Here is a 23221-nt window from a genome sequence, read left to right as displayed (position 1 = left end):
CCCTGTAAGTTGATTCTTTTCACTGTTGTTAATCTTTGCACACCCAGTGCTAGGCTAAAGAACAGTTTAGAGAACAGTAAACATCACAGAATAAGGCTTCTCTAGAAGTGCCAGGGATATTTACTTTTACCACTCTTCAGAAAAACAAGAAAGTGTTCTGTTCACAGGCTTGTTAGTAACAAGCCAGCATGGCTGCTTTGTATGTATCACTATCAACTTTGTAAGGAAGTAGACTGTAGATTTTCAGCTGAAGCGCGAAGGGGACAATTCTGGGGGAGAGCGGTCAGCTCTTTGGCAGTCCAAATGAGCACTTTGACCCGTTCTTGCAGCTGTAGTTTATCCTGATGCTGCTCTAGGGCCTGTAGTCCTGACTGACCTACAAAATCAGCGGCAGCCTGGGGCAAAGAAGAGAAGAAGACCAAAGTTAGTTCTGAGCTTGCTCATGACTCTTGAGACTTCAGAAAATACAGGAACAACAGATAGCCAAATACCTCTGGCCAGTGATGGAAGAGGAGATGCAGTAGTTCAAGATCTTGAGCCACGACTTGGTCATCAGGAAGAGCCAGGATGCTAATGAGGGGGAAGAGTACAGCCTTCTGATGCAGTGCCTGGCAGTAGGCAGAGCCCTTAGCAGCTATGTTGCACAGCACTGTCAGAACCTGAAGAAGACACCAAAAGGCTAAGGTTAGGATTCTGCCACTCTAATCTTTACAGTGAGGGACGTGGGTGGCGCTGTGGGTTAAAGCCTCAGCGCCTAGGGCTTGCCGATCGAAAGGTCGGCAGTTCGAATCCCCGCGGCGGGGTGCGCTCCCGTCGTTCGGTCCCAGCGCCTGCCAACCTAGCAGTTCGAAAGCACCCCCGGGTGCAAGTAGATAAATAGGTACCGCTTACCAGCGGGAAGGTAAACGGCGTTCCGTGTGCTGCGCTGGCTCGCCAGATGCAGCTTTGTCACGCTGGCCACGTGACCCGGAAGTGTCTCCGGACAGCGCTGGCCCCCGGCCAATAGATGTGAGATGGGCGCACAAACCCCAGAGTCTGTCAAGACTGGCCCGTTCGGGCAGGGGTACCTTTACCTTTACCTTTAATCTTTACAGTAGTATCAAGGAACTTCTGTGGCCTTAAATATCTGGCACTGATTGCTTGCCTGTTTGCTTTTCACTGCCTCCTCTTTGAAGATTCAGGAAGTTGTAACAGCTAGTGACATGCCTAGAACTTCCTATATTGCTGAACTGGTGCTCAGTACCGTATTTTTCGCTCCATAACATGCACCTGACCATAACACGCACAGTTTTTAGAGGAGGAAAACAAGGAAAAGAAATTCTGAATGAAACAGTGGATGTATCATTTTTGTGCTTCATGCTGTGGCCACAGACATGTGATTTGACGGTGAGTTTGGGGTAGCCCAATGCAAAAATCCTGAGAATCCATGTGGATCTGTGCTTTGTAACCACGTTTTTGCACCATTGCAGCCCCAGGCAACAGTGGGTGTGTGATCTTTTTGGTGCAGGCTGTAGCCATGGATATGCTATGTGATCTGATGGTGAATTTGGGGTGACCCTATGCGAAGATCCTGAGGATCCATGTGGATCCGTGCTTTGTAACCACGTTTTAAGTGGGGAGGGAAGGAAAAACATAGAAGGGACAAGGAGCACCGAGAGGGGTGTGCGGAGAAGCAGCTGGCTAAGAATGCAGGAGAGGGGTTTTACCGGAGGGAGGGAGGAAAGGAAGGCAAAAGTTCCCCCAGCCAGCCATCCAAGCCAGCCAGCTAGCGCGCGCTCTCTCTCTCTCTCCCCCCCCCCCACCTGCATGTTGCCTGCGAGTCCCTAGATGCAGCAGCAGCACCGGAGCACGGAGAGGAATTACGGTAGAAGGAAGGACGCTCTGCTTTCCCCTCTGCTTGCCTGGAGGGGAGGGGTTTTCTCTGCTCTTTGTTCCGTTTGAGTAAACACAGTAACGAAACAGAAGAGGGTGGGCAGTAAGACCCTGAGGCAGAATGCAGGAAAGCAACAGCTTTCTCTCTCAGGAGGCTCAAACACAGAGAATGAAGATAAACTGGTAAAATAAGGGGGCTGGGTTAAATCTAAAGGGAAAACCTCAAAGATCCTTCAAGAACAAGGCAGGGGTTCAGGGCTCCCAAAGCTGAGCTGCAGCCTTAGAAGGGAAAAATGGGGCTTTCGGAGGTGGTTTTTACTGCCCCACTGCTTCCAATTTTTTAAAAGGCAAATTGCAGGAGAAGATGCAGCAGTCAGTCACTCTCTCACTCCCTCCAAGCACCCACGCTAGCGAACAAACACACAGGCAACCACACACTCACAAAGCACACACACTAGCAAACACACAGTCGCACTGCACACACAATCAAGCGATCAGAGTGGCCAAAACTCCTAGCAAGCACTTCCCTGGCTTTTGCTGACCGCAACGAAGACGACCCTCGAAGAAAATGTGTGATGCACTCGGGCCAGTCGGCTCCAGGGACCACACATTCGCTCAATAACACGCATAGACATTTCCCCTTACTTTTTAGGAGAAAAAATCTGCGTGTTATAGAGGGGGAAATACGGTATATGTAGCCTGCTCAGGTCGCAAATGGAAGTTCAGCTGACAAACCTTTGAGGCTTAGCTGGTGCATCTCTCTTAACTTCATCTGGGCTGGAAGCAAGAAGGGCACCCTCAAGCAAAATGAAGATTTCCACATAGCTAGTGGAACCCTGAGGAATACTAGCATGGCTTGAGACCCAACTACCTTCCCCAGTACCAACCACCTTGGACCCTACAATCAGCAGATGAGGGCTGCGTAGCTGGCATTGACCTGTGACAGAGCCTTCTTAGTGGCAGTTCCTGGTGAAGTGCATTTGTCTCCCTTGACATTCGGGAAGAGTTGAAAAACATTACTGTTTAGCCAAGCTTTTGATGGCTGAAAGATACTGCTCCTGGCAACCCTTGAAATCACTGGTTGAGAAAATGTTTAATTGCTTTTAGAATGCTTCCTCCCTTTGAGGGGAAAGGCAGTATATAAATTAAATAAACTCCCTAGCCTCTAAAACCCCTTGGAAAACTGGTGTATTACAGAACCAAAAGTCAAAAACTTACCAAACAGCAAAAAAAAGTTGTGCTAAGAAGAATTTTAAGTACAGAATGAATCTCATCGCCATTGACAAATCCAGCATTTATAAATTAGTATTTTGATTCTACTAAATACCCTTTTAAATGTGTTTATGGGAGAGGGGAGGGAGGTTATTGCATTTGGTTTGTGGTATTTTTTCCCTTGTTTTTATTATGCATTTTGCATTTTTCTCTCCTATTTTTATGTTGTGAACCACTTTGAGATCTAAGGATGAAGGATGGTATACAAATTGAACAAATAATAAAGTAAGAATAATTTAAAAAGACAGATTGCCAGTTTCACATCAGTGGCTGAAATGGCTGTTGAGAGCCATCCCCTTAGGCGTCCATCTGCAAGCAATTTGAACACAACACACTTCAAAGGGATGGCTCTCAGCTCCCATCAGCTGATGAACACTAAAAGCCAAGCAGCTGCACTAGGCGGTTCCCAATGGATACTTCCTAGTATGGCTGATTTTGGTGAGGCTCTCTACCAATACCAATCAGTATTAAGAGGCAGCCCTAATTGCCAAAAGTCACCTTTCCCAAAACTGCACAAAGTGAATATCCAGTTTCAAATTCTCTGGTGTTCATAGAGGGGAGGAAATCCATCCTCAACCCTGATCAATACTGTAACGTACCAGCAAGCTCAGCCTCTCGTAGCACAAGAGTTTCAGTAGAGATGGAAAGAGGTCTGGGTTGAGCAAAGCAGAGCAAGATCTGATGCTGTCAGCTGGGGAAAGAAAGAAAAATCTCAATCCCTATTGGCATTCTGTTCAACAGAGAAAAAGTGAGCTACCTGGAAGAGTCATCTGCAGAAGAAACATTCAGCATGTTTACAGTAGGCAGCTAAAAAACAGGCTTTATCTAGTCTTTCCCAGCCCCAAAGGAGAAAAGCCTAGGATGCATGAGCAAGTCACCCTAGTTTTTTGCTGCATGGTGCAAGGATACTAGATCTCACAAATCATATTGTCTGCCTGAAAACCTCTCTGTACTGGAAACTTTTAATAATACCTTCTGCTGTATGCCACCCAGACAACAATGTTATTAGGTGACTTTAAATGGGTGTGCAGGCAGGTTTAAATCCTGAATAATTTAAGCCCCACACATCAGCTTAGGAGCAGGGGTTAGATCTTTTCAGTCTGGCAGGACTCAATGCAAACCCTGATTCAGGATGGTGTTTGCACTGCAATCACCTGCTAAAATGGACACCCACCTACAACCCCCACCCCGGCTTTAGCAAAGGATTCCATGCAACCCCATTCATGTATCAGGAGGGGGTATGCATCAGAATCTCCTGCTAGAGGGGTGTTTTTCACATTGTTTTAGCAGGTGATTCCATACAAGCTTGCTAAAACGATGGGGGAAAGCCTCTTATTTTTAGCAGCACCTTGCACATGATATCATTGTGATGTCATGTGATTGACAAGCAGGCAGCCCCACCTACCAATCCTGATAAGAACCTGGCTTGTGGAGCCAAAAAGGTTCCCCCCCCACCCCGTTAAGTGAATTATTTGGCTGTAAAAGAAAATGCTGGACACGGGTGGCGCTGTGGGTAAAACCTCAGCGCCTAGGACTTGCCGATCGCATGGTCGGCGGTTCGAATCCCCACGGCGGGGTGCGCTCCCGTTGTTCGGTCCCAGCGCCTGCCAACCGCTTACTAGCGGGAAGGTAAACGGCGTTTCCGTGCGCTACGCTGGCTCACCAGATGCAGCTTGTCACGCTGGCCACGTGACCCGGAAGTGTCTGCGGACAGCGCTGGCTCCCGGCCTATAGAGTGAGATGAGCACACAACCCTAGAGTCTGGCAAGACTGGCCCGTACAGGCAGGGGTACCTTTACCTTTAAAAGAAAATGCTAATCTCATCAATTTATTGTAACTGTTGAGATCTACCTAGCCTTAGTACTATCAAGGTCAATATACTTTGCCCAATTAGAAGACTCCAATAGGTAACAAAGGAGAGGCAAGGCAGCAGTACCACTTGGTTTCTCATCTAGTGCTAACTGTGTGTGCCAGGACATACCTGTCAGGTTGTTGATGAGCCACAGACACTCCTGGGCAATGAAGAGGTGTTCGGAGACAAAGTACTGTATGAATTCAAACAAGGCCCTTAGAAGTCTCTCTTCCTGTTCCACGAGTTCAACATCGCCCACTTCATCTTCTGCAAGAAGATTGGCAACACACCGCACCACGGGACAAATCAACTGGCAAAGAGAATTGAAAAAAATACATTCAGAAGGAGAGTCGGGGGCACAGCCTGGCACCTCAAATATATTTCCTATTTACTTTACCAGTTCTACACCCTCAACTGAAGTTGTTGACATCACAGAAGCCAGTTCTAGCAACAGCTGCACAAGGGATGGCACAGTCCTTTGAGAGATCAGCAGTGAGTTGTTCACCCGGCTATGGAAAGGAAAATAAAGGACAGCTATCCCACTTGAGTAGGACTAGGTAGAGTCCCACCTCTATCCAACCCAATAAAAGGCTTTTCTCCTATTCAGTCTGCTCATTTTTCAAGTGAAATCAGTTTTTGAATATGCAAAGTTGAAAGCGGGGGGAATGGGATTTAGAAATGGTTGTAAGGTGCAGGCAACAGTTGGCATGAAAAACTGAGTTAGACTTTGTGACCTTGCTATATTATCTCACTCATCACCCTGGCTTTACAGGAAGGGGTTAGCTCAATGGGTCTTAGGCCATTTTCAGGTGAATCTCAGGGGACCAGCAGGATTTAGAACCAAAGGATACTGCCCACTTATCAAGATGACTGGCATAGATAAAAATGATCTGCCATTAAAGAGCCAACATTTTCCATTCTTCATATTTCCTCAGCAAAGGGGTGGGAGGTGGGGAACGTTGTTTGTTTACGGAGCAAATATTTGTGCAAGCATCCCTAAACTGGAAGTCAGGCCCATGCCCTTTGCATCTTTCTTCCCAATGTGCACTACCAACATGCACAGACAACCCATCTCCATGTCTCACTCAAGAATCCTAACCCACTATTTAGGACCTCCTACGTACCACAGAAACATTTACCTACAAATAATGTAGTGAAGACCCCATGCAAATTCCACTGCAGCTCCTATTCCTTCTTCCAGGTTGGAACAAACCAAGTGAAGCATGTCTTTGGGGAGGGTGGAATTTAGGACCAAGCTGGGGGCAGAAGAAAAAAAAACCTCTGTTAAGTTATTAGGGGAACCATGTCAACTATCCCAGAGGCAGAGAGTGATAGTAGTTGGAGGAGATATTGCTTTGGGTAGCTTTACACATGCCTTTCTGTATAGTTTTAAGGACAATCCACATATCTACCATTCCATAGATATATTTGACCAAAAAAAAATCTGATTGACTTTTTAAATATATCTATTCTAGTGAGGAGTTGAGGAAGATACAGTGGTACCTTGCAAGACGAATGCCTCGCAAGACGGAAAACTCGCAAAACGAAAGGGTTTTTGGTTTTTTGAGTTGCTTCACAAAACGATTTTCCCTATGGGCTTGCTTCGCAAGACGGAAACGTCTTGGAAGTTTGTTTCCTTTTTCTTAACACCGTTAATACAGTTGCAACTTGACTTCGAGGAGCAACTCATAGAATGCGGTGTGGTAGCCTTTTTTGAGGTTTTTGAAGACTTTGGTATTTTTGAAGCTTTTCCAAAACTTTTCCGACACCGCGCTTCGCAAGACGAAAAAAACCGCAAGTCGAAAAAACTCGCGGAACGAATTAATTTCGTCTTGCGAGGCACCACTGTACACATGAAACTCCCCCAACAGCTCCACGGTCAGGACATCGGCATCAGACATGGCCTTTTAACAATACGTCCACCTCTCCTCAAGCCACATGATTTCCTCCCTCCCTCCCCAAAACTTCAGCATTTCAGAAACTAAAGGTGCAGCTTATTATTTACTTGCTTAATTAACATGCAGAACTTAGAATGTTAAGTAGGTACAGTATTTTGAACAGGACAAGGTACCAAGATTAACATGATAACATTTGATACTTCATATCAAAATACAGTGTATAATTTGTGGGGTTGATCTTCTTGCAACATTGATATAAATAAAAGTGACAGTTTCTATGAATCTAACTGTAAAGTAAGGATATGAAAGACATCATAAAATAAAGGAAGAAATTTCACAGGGTGTAGGCAAGGTCCACCGCCTAAAATGGTTAACACCACACAAACTCCAATGAGAAAGATGTTGGTGTGGCAAAAGAAATCTTCAGGGTTTTAAAGCCAGATCATTCCATTAATGTTAAAGACTAAGATTATATCTAAAGTATGTGTAATGGGTAAGGAGTTGCTCGTGCGTAAGTTGCCGCCTCTCCTGGTTATGTTGCCTTGTTAAACCTTTCAGTCTGGGCAGCCCTTCACTTCGTGGCTGCCTCAGTCGCTAGCAGAATCCGTCAGTGGGCATTTCTTAAACCTTTTCCAACATAAAAGTTGTTTGACGCCAAGTCTCCTCCTACTCTCTCTGCGCGGAAGTCTTCTGCGCAGGGAGGGCGTGGGTAGCGGAGGACCCGTGCTCTCCCCGCTGGTGTCCGGTGAAGAGTCCTGGAGCCCTCTCGCCGATTCCCCCCATCAGCCCCTCTATATCCCTGGTGTTGCGCTGATTTGCTTCCCCATCTGCGGAGCTGCCTCTCTCCCTGCTGGGCCCTTCTCCAGCATCATTTGAGAGCCTTCCCTCCGCCTCTAGCTCCGATGTCAGTTCCCTGACAGTATGTCCCCATAGAAAGCTTATTTGTGGCGCTGGTTGATTCACTTCTGCTGCCAGCATACAGGAGACCAGGGTTTGAATCCCCACTCAGCCATGAAGCCCACCTTGAGCCAGTCACCATCAGGGTTGAAATGGGCAGGTGGAGAACCATGTACACCACCTCAAGCTCTTTGGAAGACAAAGGAGATATATAAATGCAACTAATAAAATAAATAAAAAATAAGTTGGTAAATGAGTGACACCGAGATTGGTGCCTCATGTGCACATACACTTTTTTTAAGGGTTTGGAGTAACCAAGAAGGAAGCTGGCTATGTCATGCACAGATACACGTCAAATTCTGAAATGAAGAGATTCCACTTACGGTATGATTTCAGCTGGAGCTTCCTTAGACTGCAAGAGCTGTGACAGAACGTAGCCAACACCTTCCCGCACCACCACATGAGGGGACTGAAATCAGAGTACAACAATCACCATCCACTGGTTCAGAGTAAAAGGCTTCAGTGTGTTATGTACCCTGTGGAAACATACGTGGTTGCAGGGGTGGAGGGTGCTGATGAACTGCTGTATTCCTTCAGACATTTCTCAGGAAGTTAAAAGTATAAGCAAAAAGCTTAACGATGCTAAGAACAGCAAGCTGCTCTTTGAGAACATCTTATTAATTGCCTTCACGGGTTACTGTATAATCAAATGAAATAGGCCACAATAAATCATTCAGTTCTGGGCAGCAGGGTACAGAATCCTCAGTCTCTGTGTTGCGTATGCAGTCGAGGGATTCTACTTATTCTAACAGTGGTAAATGGATAGTGCATGACTCAAATGCACTCTTTGATTCGACAAGGCTTGTACGCAGCTGGCATTCAGAATGTCTGGGCTGTTTCCCCCTTACCTGGATGCAGGATGCCAATACTGGGATAATGCCCTGAGGTAGAAGTTGTTTCTTCACAGCCGTCATCTCAACCACCAAGTTCCCCAATGTGTACAAACACAGCTCCTGAAATACAGCAGGGAAGAACATGCTCCATATTCACCATTCTATAACTGCAACTTCTTGCACAATGCTACAATACCTGCAAACAACTCTAGGGGCAGAAAACATTTCCACTGGAGCGGAGAGTAGCTGAGAAGATTTGGGGATGCAGAGATGTAACAGCTCAAGCAGAGTTTGAGAAATATAGGCAATGGAAACATATACTTCTGAAAATAATATTAATGTGATCAATAACTTTGCACCAATTGTCAGAGGTCAGCATCCATGTGAGCCTTTGCTACCACTCCTCAATGGGAAACCTCCTATCCAATGAACCTTACAATGATTCTTCCAACTATAGCCGGACTACAATCACTCCCTCACTCCAGGATGTACTTGCAGCCAAATTCATGTCACTGCAAAAGGCCCAGGCAGCCGCAACTTTCTCTAGTCTTCACATTTACCTCTCCCATGTTCTTCAGACCTTTAATCCACACTTTTCTGGTACCTAGTGGCCTACACTGGGGCACATTTGCTTCAAATGTGCAAAAGGGCCTATTTTATCAGATAAAACCCAATTAAGTTGAAGTCAATAGCAATGTACTTTGTTCCACCTTGAGCCACTTTTTAAACTCAAAAAATAAAGAGTATGCTGGAGAGGATAGTTTTCATACTCTGTAACGTGGAGCCTGGTGTAGGCAAAAGGTCACACTTCACTTGCCTTACCAGAAGCTGGAACAGCCAAGTACCGCCAGCCTGGATCTTACCATAAGGGCTACACTGTGTCCAGAGAGGTACGTCAAGAGGTAGGAGGTTGCTGGCAAACACGCCTCAACCACATCAGGGTCACTGGAATGGGAGAGTTCATGTAAACAGCGAGCTGCATCCATCTGCAGATCTGCCAGATTGCCAGTGAAGAGACCAATCAGCACACGCATACTGCCCTCTAGCCTACAAAATTAAAACACCATCTTTATGCAGTCCTCTGCCAGAATCACATACTCTTTTTACTTATCTGTTCTACTGAAGGAAACTAAGTGTGAAGTTAGAGCTATCCCAATAGCGTAGCAGTTGTCACTATTGCTCCTACTATCATTATTATCATTATATTTATCTTTTACATTGACACAGCCACTCATCAAAAAATATCCCATGGGATATTACTGTTCATCTGCATGGCCCAGGAAATCAAATTCCAACTGAATGGCACTTAACAAACCTAAACAACTTGACAACTTATTTCCCACCCAGCCCAAACTGGAATAGAACATTGGAAAGTTTATTTAACCCAGACTGGAACAGAATATAAAGTCTACCCATTCTTCCCACACCAAACCCCCACAAGTTAGTTCAGGTTATCAATTCAAAGTTAGAGTCTGTCTTTAAAAAACAGGAGGTTGTGCACACACCAGCCACAGCCAAAGAATAGTGAAAACAAACATCCAAAATCTAAAAGAAAGTTTGCCCTTGGGAGGCTTGTATACCCAGCCCTCTTCTCAACCCAGAAAACAGCAGGGAGGACAGAAACTGTAACAGACTAGCATTCAACACCCAGTTGGATGAAGAAGAGGAGAGCATTTCTGTGCACTAGAGAGTGCCTCTCTTCTTCTGGGGTGCTCATCTAATCTCTGGAGCTGCCACACGTTCAAGGTCATGGACATCTAATAGAAAGCCAGCTAACAAGGAAGTTGGACCTCTCTCCACTTAAGTTGGGTTGTTTCTGCACAAGGTAAGATGGTGTACTGCACCTAAATAGCTCCATTTACTTCAACACAGACAAGCAGACCCCCCCCCCCCAGAATAGGCGTCAGCAGGTCAAGTGCACATTAACTAACCTGATGAATTTCTGCTGGTTTTCTGTGTGCTGTAGTCCCTGTCGAAGGAGACGCAGAGATGTTGCCCTGTCTTCTTTTCCTCTTTGGATGTTTTTCAGCAGCTGTGAAATCTGCTAGTGAGCAAGACTGAATCAGTGACAGAACTTGAAGAGAAAGCAAATCTCAGGTGGAAGCCTCTTGCTGCTGCCCACCTCTGTGGTATGAAGGGCAGAAATAATCCTGGAGTCTCATAGACCAGGGTGCGGTGGGCTATGACATTTAACTATTTAACATCTCTTTTGAAAGAAAAAGGACATCAACTTGAAATATTACTTGGACGTTGTACCGCTTACATGGCACTTTCATATACTGTGTTCATAAGCTAGCTATAAATAAAAAATATCAGTTATCTCTAAACAAATCAAAGGGTTGCGTGACTAAATGCACTGCATTTATTAATATCCAAGACCGGGTGGCGCTGTGGGTTAAACCACAGAGCCTAGGACTTGCCAATCAGAAGGTCGGCAGTTTGAATCCCCGTGACGGGGTGAGCTCCCATTGCTCGGTCCCAGCTCCTGCCAACCTAGCAGTTTGAAAGTGCAAAGTGCAAGTAGATAAATAGGTACCGCTCCAGCGAGAAGGTAAACGGCGTTTCCATGCGCTGCTCTGGTTCGCCAGAAGTGGCTTAGTCATGCTGGCCACATGACTCGGAAGCTGTACGCCGGCTCCCTCGGCCAACAAAGCGAGATGAGCACCGCAATCCCAGAGTCGGTCACGACTGGACATAATGGTCAGGGGTCCCTTTACCTTTAAGACCCAATCAACTTCAAAAAATGGACGATCTTCCTACCTCTTCTTCAGAGAGAGGAGCTGCTACCCCACTGTCCGTTCCAACCTGCCCTTCATCCATCAAGGTGTCTTCACATAAAAGCCGCTTGCTGATCAACTGCTGATGCCTCCGCGCACTCCGAAGAGCTGCAAACAAAGCAGCACATTGTTATCAAACTGCTGCAATACAAGGAGCAAAAAGAGCTTGTTAAATGTTACTTATGAGACTGCGGCACAGAGCAAAGTAATATGCAACTCTCTCGTCCCAATAAAGCTGCAGAAGGAAGTCACACACAAACCTGACTCGCGCTCTCTCCTCCAAGTCCGCAGGTCCTCCACGCTGCAGTTGCGTGGCCCCCAGCGGCTTTTTCTCCAGCTCCTTGGACCAGCGACTCCATGGGAGGCAGCAGCTGCCGCTGCTTCTGCACCCGGGATGGACCCAAGAGAAATCATAGCTCCTGCTCTGAGCCTGGGCTGCACCCTTAGGCAGCAGGTAGCAACATATAGAGCACCCCTCCTAAAAATGGGGGCAGAGCCGTCCCTTTAAAGGGACCAGCAGCCGGTCACTACTGTCGGCTCCCTACTCGGGTCCACAGAGCCACACATTTGCGTGCAATTATTATTATATATTTATTTGCACCCCGCCTTTTTTCCTGACATGGACTCAATGATATGGCTCCCCCCGCGCGGGCCACGGCTCAAGGGCCTTCTCCCTCTTCCCAGCAAGGGGCTGCCGCCCAGAGGAGCCGGGCCTGCTTCTCAGGGGCCAACACCAGCGAGGCCGGGAGGGGGAGGAGGGGCAGGAAGGCGGGGAAGGTCTCTGAATGGCAAGAGAGCCGCCGCAACCGGAGTGCGGGCCGGGCGGAGGCCTTGGTCCAGGCACAGGCCAACTTCGCGCGGTTGCCAGGACAACAAACCCAGAGCTATCAGACGGGGTCGCGGCCGGAGGAAAGGAAGTAAGGAGAGGGAGGGGCAGCCATCTTGGCGGATGTTTCAACTATCGGCTCAGTGCGCCTGCGCATTCCGTCCGGGAAAGGAAAACTCAATGAAGGGAACCATAGACCCAAAAAGTGTAGAGTCGTCGAGCTCCCTGGATGAATGAGTTCCCTTGTCACACTGCGATGTTATTTTCAACCGTCTCCCCGGGGCAGAAGTGAGGGATGCCCTTAGGAATCCGAGGTTTTTCTTTAGCATCATTTGGAAGCGAGATAGGAGCAAAGAGATGAGGTCATTCGGGTCTTATAATTTATACTGCCTATTCCAATGCACACACAGTCCTCTTACTGAAGACAGGAAGGATGTGTTCGGCAGAAAGCTTGTGACTTACAACAGCCCTGCAGGGCAGGCCAGTGTTTACTATTGGGACTGGCGGGGGTCTAACTCAGGCTGAGAGGGCGGTTTGCCACAACCCTGCAATACAGTGGTACCTCGGGTTACATACGCTTCAGGTTACAGACTCCGCTAACCCAGAAATAGTACCTCGGGTTAAGAACTTTGCTTCAGGATGAGAACAGAAATCGTGCTCTGGCGGCGCGGCGGCAGCAGGAGGCCCCATTAGCTAAAGTGGTGCTTCAGGTTAAGAACAGCTTCAGGTTAAGAACGGACCTCCGGGGTCGGGTGGCGGGTTTTAAGCTGAACAAACAAAAAACCAAGGTGTTAGGGAAAAACTTGACAGCTACTGAAACAGAGGGGTTTCAGAAGGAAACAGAACTAAATATTGTTAAAAAAGTGAAATACCTGGGGGTCAATCTGTCTTCCAAGAACTTGAATTTATTTAAAGATAATTATGAGAAATGTTGGTTAGAAGTTAAAAAAGATCTAGAAATCTGGTCAAGACTGAAATTATCCTTGTTAGGCCGAATTGCAGCTATAAAAATGAACGTTTTGCCAAAAATGTTGTTTTTGTTTCAAGCCTTGCAGATTGTGGACAGAGTGGAATGTTTTGGAAAGTGGCAGAAGGATATCTCTAAGTTTGTCTGGCAGGGCAAAAAGCCCCGAATAAAGTTTAAAATATTAACTGATGCAAAGGAGAGAGGGGGGTTTGCCCTGCCAGACTTAAGGTTATATTATGAAGCTGCGGCCTTCTGCTGGATGAAAGATTGGATTCTGTTAGAAAACACTGATGTCCTAGATCTGGAAGGCTTTAATAATTCAATAGGTTGGCATGCGTATTTGTGGTATGACAAGGGAAAAACATACGGAATGTTTAAAAACCATATTGTCAGAAAAGCAATATTTATGGTCTGGAAAAAATACAAAGACTTATTGGAAAGCAAAACTCCGAGGTGGGTATCACCAATAGAGGCCAAGGCTCGGAAAAAACCCAATATGGAGGCCGGCTGGCCGAAATATTGGGAAATAATAGAAAACATTGGAGACAATTGGAGGTTGCAGAGCTTTGAAAAACTAAAGGGTAAGGTGCAAGATTGGCTTCATTATGCCCAAATTAATGAAGTTTTTAAGTTAGACAAAAAAACAGGATTCCAGGTGGAAAAATCGAAACTTGAGACAGAGTTGTTAGAACCAAAGACCAAACTACTATCGAGAATGTATAACTTGCTGCTTAAATGGAATACTCAAGATGAGACAGTTAAATCAGCCATGATAAAATGGGCTCAGGACATTGGTTATAATATCATGTCTGGAGACTGGGAGAGGTTATGGACCACCGGTATGAAGTTTATTGCATGTAATGCTTTGAAAGAAAATATCATGAAAATGGTATACAGGTGGTACATGACCCCGGTCAAGCTGGCTAAGATATACCATTTGTCCGACAATAAATGTTGGAAGTGTAAGGAGGCTGAGGGGACATTCTTTCATCTTTGGTGGACTTGTCCAAAAGTGAAGGCCTTCTGGGAAATGATTTATAACGAGCTAAAAAAGGTGTTTAAGTACACATTCCCTAAGAAACCGGAGGCCTTCCTTCTGGGCATTGTCGGCCAGAAGGTGTTAAAGAAGGATCGAACTTTTTTCATGTATGCTACCACAGCAGCAAGAATTCTTATTGCTAAGCATTGGAAGACTCAAGATTTGCCCACACTGGAGGACTGGCAGACGCAACTGATGAACTACATGGAACTAGCCGAGATGACTGCCAGGATCCGAGATTTGGGAGAAGAAGCAATGGAGGAGGACTGGAAAAAATTTAAGGACTATTCGCAAAAGTATTATAAGTTATATGAACTTTAAGATGCCGTATGATTTGGAAGGTTAGCCCCAGCAACGAGAGTGGATTATATATGAAATTGGATAATATTTATGAAAGAATCAAAGTTTAAATGGGCAAAAACGATAATATGCTATATTTTTAGAGTAAATGGAAAATAAGGGATTTAAACTTAAATTGCAATTGAAAGTACAAAGAAATACATGAAACAAGGGTATAACTTGCTGATAATTTTATTGTTAAGAACACACTATGCGGGAGATGCGAGGAAGTCCGATAGAAATTTGATATAAGTTGTTGAAATGGTTTTGATTCTCTGTTTTTTTTTTCCCTTTTCTATTTTCTATGTTCTTTCTTTTTTCTGTCTTTTCTGTAATTGGAAAAAATGTAATAAAAATTATTATAAAAAAAAAAAGAACGGACCTCCGGAACGAATTAAGTACTTAACCCGAGGTACCACTGTACACGTCACTGCCCTCCCCCGCGATCAAGTAAAACAATAGAAATACTTTACTAACTGACCAACCATGTCGGTTCTGCACCCCCCAAAAAAAATCCTGACTACGCCCATGAAGCAACGTAAGTTTCTTTTCCTTTCCCTTTTTGTGAACTTCAGTAGCCCTGTGGCAAGAAAGGATATATTGTGAGGGTAGCTTATGATAGCCCTGCAGTGAAGCCTACTGTTAATGCTACAAGTTAAATATTTTTAGGGTGGGAGAGGTGGTTTGAGTTACAGACAAAACTCCCCCAAAGAAAGCACCCCACAGGTTGCAGCAAAGGCGTCAATCTACTCCTATTGATGCTTTGGTTGGGGTGGGGACGACGTTGAAATAAAGAAGTACAGAAATAATGCTCTTTGATGGGACCTCTAAATAAATCATGCTTGGTTATCATACCAGCTATGGGAAAGAACTTCAATATATGAAAGAAATATTGATATGTTAAGTTAAGGAATAGAGAATTCTATTAGCATAGAAGAGAGGAATTTCGGTGATGAAATGGCTAAAATAGCTTAGGTTAACTGAAGCATAACATTTTGACTGCTGATAGTAAGTAGAATTAGAAGGCTGAGGACTTATCCCCACAGAGCAGCTCATGGATCTGCACCGTTCTAAGCAAGGAATTTTGAGAAAAGTCATATACAAAGTCCAGTGTTCACCATTAGAATATACACATAGACAGTATACATTTGAAAAGGGACCCCACCTTATCTAACCACAGCAACTGCTGGTTTAGTGTGATTCTTACCAGCTGATTGGCCTGATCAACTGGCTGTATAAAATCCCTTTTTAGGACAATCAGGTACATCAACCATGACATGATGAAAGCTGGCAAAATCAGTATATATTTGGTGATCAAGAACCTGATTGGCTAACAGTAAAGGTAAAGGGACCCCTGACCATTAGGTCCAGTAGTGACCGACTCTGGGGTTGCGGCGCTCCTCTTGCTTTACTGGCCGAGGGAGCCGGCGTACAGCTTCTGGGTCATGTGGCCAGCATGACTAAGCTGCTTCTGGCGAACCAGAGCAGCGCACGGAAACGCCGTTTACCTTCCCGCCGGAGCGGTACCTATTTATCTACTTGCACTTGGATGTGCTTTCGAACTGCTAGGTTGGCAGGAGCAGGGACCGAGCAATGGGAGCTCACCCCATCGCAGGGATTTGAACTGCCGACCTTCTGATGGGCAAGTCCTAGGCTCTGTGGTTTAACCCACAGCACCACCTGCGTCCCCATGATTGGCTAACAACTTCAGGCCAAATCCAGCAGCCAACTGCAACCTTGTGCTCTACTGCAGGGCCAGCCTTGATAGTAGGCAGAGTGAAGCGGCTGCCTCAGGCACAGATGCTGGGCAATGTACAGTTGTGAGGTGTCTGAAGGGGAGAGAACTGGGAGAGAGCTTGCTGCCTTCATGTGTGCTGACCTTTTTGCCAGTGTTGATGTGAAATTTAGTAGCTGTGTCTACTAGGACAACATTTTTCCTTCCCCTCAGGGTGCAAAATACCTTCTTGGACAATGCAGATTAAATGGTAATAATAATAATAATAATAATAATAATAATAATAATAATAATAATAATATTTATTTATTTTTTTAACACACATGAAGACATAAGTGAGAAAGAACACATCCTTGGTTGTTTCTTTTAGTTTCTTTGTGGTCATGCTAGCCTAAAATTAATTGATTTATGTGGACATCTCACTTCCCCACCCCAGAAGATTAAAAAAAAACCCAGGTCTGTTGAAACTGGAAATTCAAGTCTGTCCATTCCCCACTCCCTCCTTATCTATGAAGGGAACATGATGGAACTGGTTGCCATCAATATAACAGAAAATGCATATTCATTGCATGTATAGTCACTCACAATTTGTATGCTACAAGTGCCTCCTTGTATTTTGGCATTCCCTCCATGTTACTGAAATACATTTACCGTACTAACCTTTGTGGGCCTTGGTAAAAAACCAGATCTACTATTATTTACATAGATCCTCATGAATTTGCTTGAGTTTTATATACAAAGCATACAAATTGGTAAAAATGCAAACAAAAATAAGCTTAAAAGCACTATCAGAACATTATCAGTACTGCACCGCCAATATAAAAATTAGCACAGGACAGCCCAAAATCCAGTACAAAGCAGCACTCAGGAATACGACTTCACTGTTTGCTTTTTATACCACATTAACCACATGCTGTCTGCTCTGAATAGGATGGGGTTGAGTAGTCTGGTTTACTTATCTTGTTTTTTTTGTAAGGTGGTGGCTGGAATACTAACAAATACCATCCTCTGCCCGGGAGCTAGCCTGACTTTCAGGAAGTGTGTGCAGAATGGATATGTGGAATTAGTAAAACAGATGTAGCTGCTGGGCTACTTTTGACAATAATGCCTTCTGCCTGTTACTTTTCGGAAATGAACTTGAAAGTTGTGATCACTTTCCGTCTCACTATTTCCCAATTTGGAGCTCTTTGTTATGTAATCTTCCTGTGTTGGAAGTTCCTCAAAAGGCTTGTGAAATTCTGCTAAAATAACTGTAGCACCCTGCTTGTGGTTAACGCTTAGCTGGAATGAAATATTCAACGCAGCAACAGAGAAATAATAATTTATTTGTCAGACAAATAAATGAGAGGCACAGTGGTATATAGTTACCAAGCTCTGGCCTGGCCTCCTGCCATTATGGCCAGCACTTATATTCCCTTAATCCAGCCCCCCTTTGCTTCTCCTGTGGCTGCCTCTGTTCAATCAGCCTGGTTGGATTTCCTATTGGCTGATTGCTATAATTAATTCTAAGAGATACACCCATATCCTTCTGTCCTTATATGGAACACAAAGAGCTATATATTGTTACATCTATAAATGACAAATAAGTAGTAATATATCTTACATGTGTCTCAACAAGGCATCTTAATTACCAGCTCACCTCTTGCCTTCCTTGCCCTCCAAAACAGATGGTTAATAATTTAAAATTTTATCTTGAACAGATGTCAGAGACCTTGGGTTCATATTCTCATGCATCATCAATGAAATATCTCCTTTTGGAGGTCTTTAAACAAAGGTCTGACAACCATTTGTCATGCGGGCTCGTTTTGGCGTCTCTTGTCTGACAAGGGGGGCTAAATACAACTATATGAAATCTAGCATTTCTTAAATCCTTTGCATAATTACATTTAAGACAATATATTTAATACATAACATAGGTAGCCTTTTAAAAGGAATAAGGCCTTTGTAAAGTAAAAAGGAACTCAGTAAAAAAACAGCTTCAAAAGAAGCCTCTCCAGTTTACAACCCCTCCTTCAGCCAGCTGCTTTTCCCATTAGAAAAAAAGACTTGCCAGCTAGATGCTTCCCCATTTGGTCTTGGCCTTTTAACCTTAGAAAGAAGATCTGGGTCATTTACTGGGAGGCACATTGATATTATTTTACTATTTACCAACTATTAATTATGTTTATCTCTGCCTTTTTTATCTTCTGTAACATGTAGGGTCAGTGTCCTGTAATTTCAGCTTTTACGACTTTGAGAATTGTTTTCTGCTATCAATCAAAAGGGGCCCTTGTCTAGGAGAATAAACATTACCAAGGTTGTAAACTGCTGGTCTTCTGCCTGGCTTGAATACTTTTGAAAATCTAAGCCCATTTAATTTAGGAACCTGATCAAGATATAAGCCAATATATGCCTTGATTAAAAATGCAGTCTATATTCAGATGCCACATAACTAGAAGCAGGTTGGGAGGAAGAACTCAGCTGGAAAATTAAAACTGAGTAATCTCTGACCCTTTGCTGCTACTGAACACAACGGGACAGTTACTAAGACATTGTGTTGTGTGTGGAAAGGAGCAGAAGGAGATCTGTGGCAGATCTGTGGCAGAAACGAGTCTCAACTTCCAGAGCAGTTGGTAGGTGATTTTTAGCTTTGTTGTTGAAATGCCATTTTTCTCCTCTTAAGCACTAGAGGGCCATTCTGGCACATGTACAGCACAATCCTGTACGTATTATCCACCTATTTTCAGAAGCAAGCCCCGCCACCCACCCGCTGTGTTCAGTGGCAGCTTTCTTCCAGCTAAGTATGCAAAAGCATTTTGTGATTCTGACATACCTTGCTGGTAAAGAAATGCTATCTCATACGCTACACTACTTTCCAGTTCTATTTTAGCTTTGTGACCTGCTTCTGAACATAGCAATATTTAAATAGATTTCAGTTCCAGGACAGCACTATAACTGGCAGAATGAAAAACAAAAACAAAAACAGACAAGAACCTTATTATTTTCTAAGGATGAACTATACGTAGTCAGTGGTGTGGGTCTTCCAGGAAAAACTGTACATGCAAATAGGGTGATTTGCATATAGTAATTATCTGAGTGATTTCATTTAGCATGTTTATTTTTAATTGTACTGTATTTAGTAAACAAAGCTATGAACTTTGATAGTGTCAAGCTTGTCTAATATTTAGTTGCAATTGGCACCCATTGTTATTAAATAACTTATGAAATGTAAACTTTTCTGCAGAAAAATTAAGCCCTGGAAAATTTTGTGTCCCACATCACTGAATGCAACCATAAACCAAGAGCAAGTTGTAGCACAAGAGTGTCATTTGTGTCACATTTCTCTCAACAATAGGCTTGTTAGGAGTGTTTCCTTGGCTATGTGTTATTTGAAGTAAGACGGACAGGGCTGTGTCCCCTCTCTCTTTAATTAAAAGTATCCAGGGAAAAGATCCTCTCCTCTCTCCATCTCCTCATTGCTCACAAACAACAAAACCCATCTTCTGTTTGTTTTGTTAAGTAGTGAGCAGCAATTTCCTTGCCTACCCTCTTACTGAGGCAAGTGTCCCATTTCTGACTGCAGGTGGCACTTCATGAGACTGAATGCCTTTCCATGCAAAAAATAAAATCAAATAATCATTGTACATAGAAAACTTGTCTATCAGGACAAAGTGCTCTAGCTTCTCCCTGGGCTGCTAGTTTTCTATGTGAGGGAAGTTTTTGCACACACTGCTATTTCACATGGTGTGAGCCTGTGAGGTCTATGTTTCGGCTGGAAATGCAGATGGGTCTGAGAGAGGAGTGGAAACTGGCATAGTATCGAGTAGCATCACAAGGCCAAACCTGCGCTGTGTCTCCATTATAGTTTCTAGAGGGATGGGAAGGGCATCTTTTTATATGCGGCGGCAGCAGCAAGAGTTCTGATCACGGCAAAATGGAAGAGTAATGAAATCCCCTCTATACAAGATTGGATCCAAAAGCTGACAGGATATGCTGAATTAGACGGTCTATCAGAAAAAATAAAGAATAAATCAAAACAGGAATTTGTTTCAAAATGGGAGGTTTTCAAATAATATTTGAAAAATAAATATAGTTGTTTAAATTCTGTAGCAGCATTTGAGGAACTTCAGTATTAGTTGCAAGGTGGATATAAGAAACTAGATATATAAAGAAAAAGTTTAATTATGATAAAAGTGTGTAATGGCAATAACATGAAATCGAAATATGGAATAGATGGGAGGTTGGGTCTTTAGTGTTAAGACCAATATATGTTTTATTGTTTGTTAAGAAAAGTATGTGTCTATGGTTATTACTGTGTGTAACTCGGTATTTGTGTTTTTTCTTTTTTCTTGTGTATCAATAAAAATTATATTATATATAATATATATATATATATATAGTTTCTAGAGGGAAGAGGCATTTGAGGGTCTCGGGTGCCGTGCTACCTCTCCCATTCCCACTAGCAAAGGAATCCAGGATGGGAAAATAGACAAAACCGCAGAGGTGTGTGGCATTACTTGGAGTACGTTGTTCCCACTGACTTCCCATGCGATCTGTCAAATCCTGCAGCATACAGATGGTTTCTGACACTTTAGGAAATAATGTTGTGATTTAACTATGACTTTTCTGGCATGTGCTTTTGTAAATCAATAAAATCTTTAACATTTTTTTTTAAAAAAACAACAACAACTGTGGCTTTTCTCTTTTCAGGGTTTGCATCATGCTCAGAATTCAGGCCTTTGTGTTCTCCCTTCTCCTGGGACTGGAACTCCCCAAAGCAAAAGCCAACTGTAACTTTACAGAGTCCCAACGTCATTGTGTTTGTTCACCAGAGGCAAATAACTTCATTCAGTGCCTTCCAGCCACCACATATGAGCTTCGAGGAGGAAATCTGGAACAATTTGCAGGTTCTTCTGGAATCAAGCCAAACTCAGAGATAATTGACATTCTGAAGGCCCTGCTAGTTCACAAGCTCATATTTACAGACCTCATTGTGCCAGAGGTTCTCGTGCCAGGGTCCCTGCAATTTCTTTCCTACACTCAGGTCTCAGAACTTGAATTTGTAAACTGTACTTTCCTTAGAGACGCTCACTGGAGCCTCTCAGGTTGGTGGGACCTGAAGGTTTCTTCCTTGCGCTTTCACAAAGTGACGGCTGCCCCCCTGGATGACAGACTGAACATGTCCCACCTGAGAAGGTGGCTGGAGACCCTGCAGAATCTGACAGTTACAGAGTCACAAGTCACATCTGTCCCGTGCGAAATTAGCAAGATGTTCACATCGTTGCATTTACTGGATGTTTCGGGGAACAGTTTCCAGGACCAAACCATGAAGTCAACATTCTGCGAAGGGGTTTTTCCGCAACTCCAAATCTTAAAACTCCACCACAACAATCTGACCTCTTTTGAGACTGTGTGCAAGACTCTTGGCCATCTCAAGATGCTGACTCACTTAGACCTAAGTCAGAATAACTTTCAGCCCCCAGTCTTTTCCTCCTCCTGCACGTGGCCACATTCACTTCAAATTTTTAATTTGTCCAGTACAGGGTTAGAGCAAATAGGCAGTTCTCTGCCACCCAACATTGAGATATTAGACCTGAGTGCCAATAACATTTTTACCCTTGACATCTCACTCCCTGCCTTGAAAGAGCTCTACCTGTCCAAAAACAGGCTGCAAACTGTTCCCTCACTTGACAGGCTTCCTAGTTTGCAAGTCCTCAGTCTTGATCAAAACCAGATCTCACAGCTTCCCAGCAACCATCTCCTGCGTCTGCAGAGCTTGAAAGCTGGCCACAATCTCTACAATTGTTCTTGTTCCAGGGATATCCAGGACTTAGCAGCAAAACCATCATTGCTGCCTGATTGGCCTCAGGATTATACATGCCATTCCCCTCTCAATTACCAGGGCTCCCTGGTAAAAAATGCACATTTTTCATCACTGCGGTGTAAGGCTCTGGTCACTCGTGGCTCAGTATTCAACTTGCTGATATGCCTTCACCTTGTTTTTCTGTTTGCTTTCAGTGCTACAATTTCCGGGCATTTTCTTTCAGCAATTCTGAACTGTTGGGACTCGTCAGGGAACTAACAAGCAGATCACAAATTGATTGTGGCATAATTGAGTGTAAGCTACTTGACTGGGCTAGATTTTAATCGTATTAGTACATTTTGTACTGTATTTTATGACACTACTATACACTGCCTGTGTGGTGTAGTGGTCAGACGTGGGAGACCTGGGTACAAATCCCCACTCTCAATGAAGTGCACTAGGCGAGCTTGGGCCAGTCATGATCACTCATGATCACCTAGCCCACCTCACAGGGCTGTTGCAGGGGATTAAATGAGGTGGGGGAGAACCATGAGCTTATTGGAGGAAAAGCTGGGATATAAATGCAATAAAAATGCCTGCATAACAGGTGGTATATAAAAACCTCAATAAATAAATAAACTAGAAAATTAGAATTTGGGGTTGGGTATTGAATATTACTGGACAAATGGTATGAGTGCAGAATTTGTAATAAAATAAAATAAAGAGGGGGAGCAAGAGTATGCTTCAGTTAGAATATTGCATGCTGCTTTGACTGTAACTTTTCCTCTACCAGCTGAAACACACATGTTATTTTTATTAAAAATTAACCACAGTCTTCCAACATCTTTTTAAAATAACCCCCTGTACTAAAAACTCATAAATATTTGCAATTGTTATAAAGCAACAACAAAAAGGTAGAGTGTACATTTGATCTCCAGCTGCTTACAGATGCCATTTTTAAGAGAGAGAGAGATATAATGATCCCATACACTGCATACATCCCACAGAGCCTGCTCTAAGGGGGTCATCCATGGATGTGGAAAACAGCGAGAGGCAATTACCATATGCTCCG

The 23221-nt window shown here is 43.9% G+C and overlaps 2 protein-coding genes across 3 annotated transcripts; one reads left to right on the top strand and one right to left on the bottom strand.

The window, feature by feature from the left end:
• Positions 1 to 97: 97 nt before the first annotated feature.
• On the bottom strand, positions 98 to 12421 carry TMCO6 (transmembrane and coiled-coil domains 6). 2 transcript variants are annotated; one of them, XM_082234470.1, is made up of 12 exons: positions 11722 to 12421; positions 11445 to 11569; positions 10616 to 10728; positions 9548 to 9731; positions 8700 to 8804; positions 8175 to 8260; positions 6136 to 6252; positions 5394 to 5505; positions 5126 to 5306; positions 3744 to 3835; positions 492 to 659; positions 98 to 395 (listed from the first exon to the last, which is right to left on the bottom strand). In XM_082234470.1, the coding sequence occupies exons 1-12, from the start codon at positions 11873 to 11875 to the stop codon at positions 213 to 215; spliced, it is 1620 nt and encodes a 539-aa protein (XP_082090596.1). In that variant the 5' UTR covers positions 11876 to 12421; the 3' UTR covers positions 98 to 212. The 2 variants fall into 2 exon arrangements, with proteins under 2 accessions (XP_082090596.1, XP_082090597.1); XM_082234471.1 differs by having other exon boundaries at positions 10616 to 10725.
• Positions 12422 to 18800: 6379 nt separating this feature from the next.
• CD14 (CD14 molecule) lies at positions 18801 to 22903 on the top strand. The gene is made up of 2 exons (XM_082236163.1): positions 18801 to 18979; positions 21057 to 22903. Exon 2 carries the CDS (start codon positions 21067 to 21069, stop codon positions 22426 to 22428), a length of 1362 nt encoding a protein of 453 aa, XP_082092289.1. The 5' UTR covers positions 18801 to 18979; positions 21057 to 21066; the 3' UTR covers positions 22429 to 22903.
• Positions 22904 to 23221: the final 318 nt, after the last annotated feature.

This window comes from Podarcis vaucheri (genome assembly GCF_965113315.1).
Source record: "Podarcis vaucheri genome assembly, chromosome: 8".
NCBI classification, from domain to species: Eukaryota; Metazoa; Chordata; class Lepidosauria; order Squamata; family Lacertidae; genus Podarcis; species Podarcis vaucheri.
This window is presented reverse-complemented; position numbering and strand designations above follow the sequence as displayed.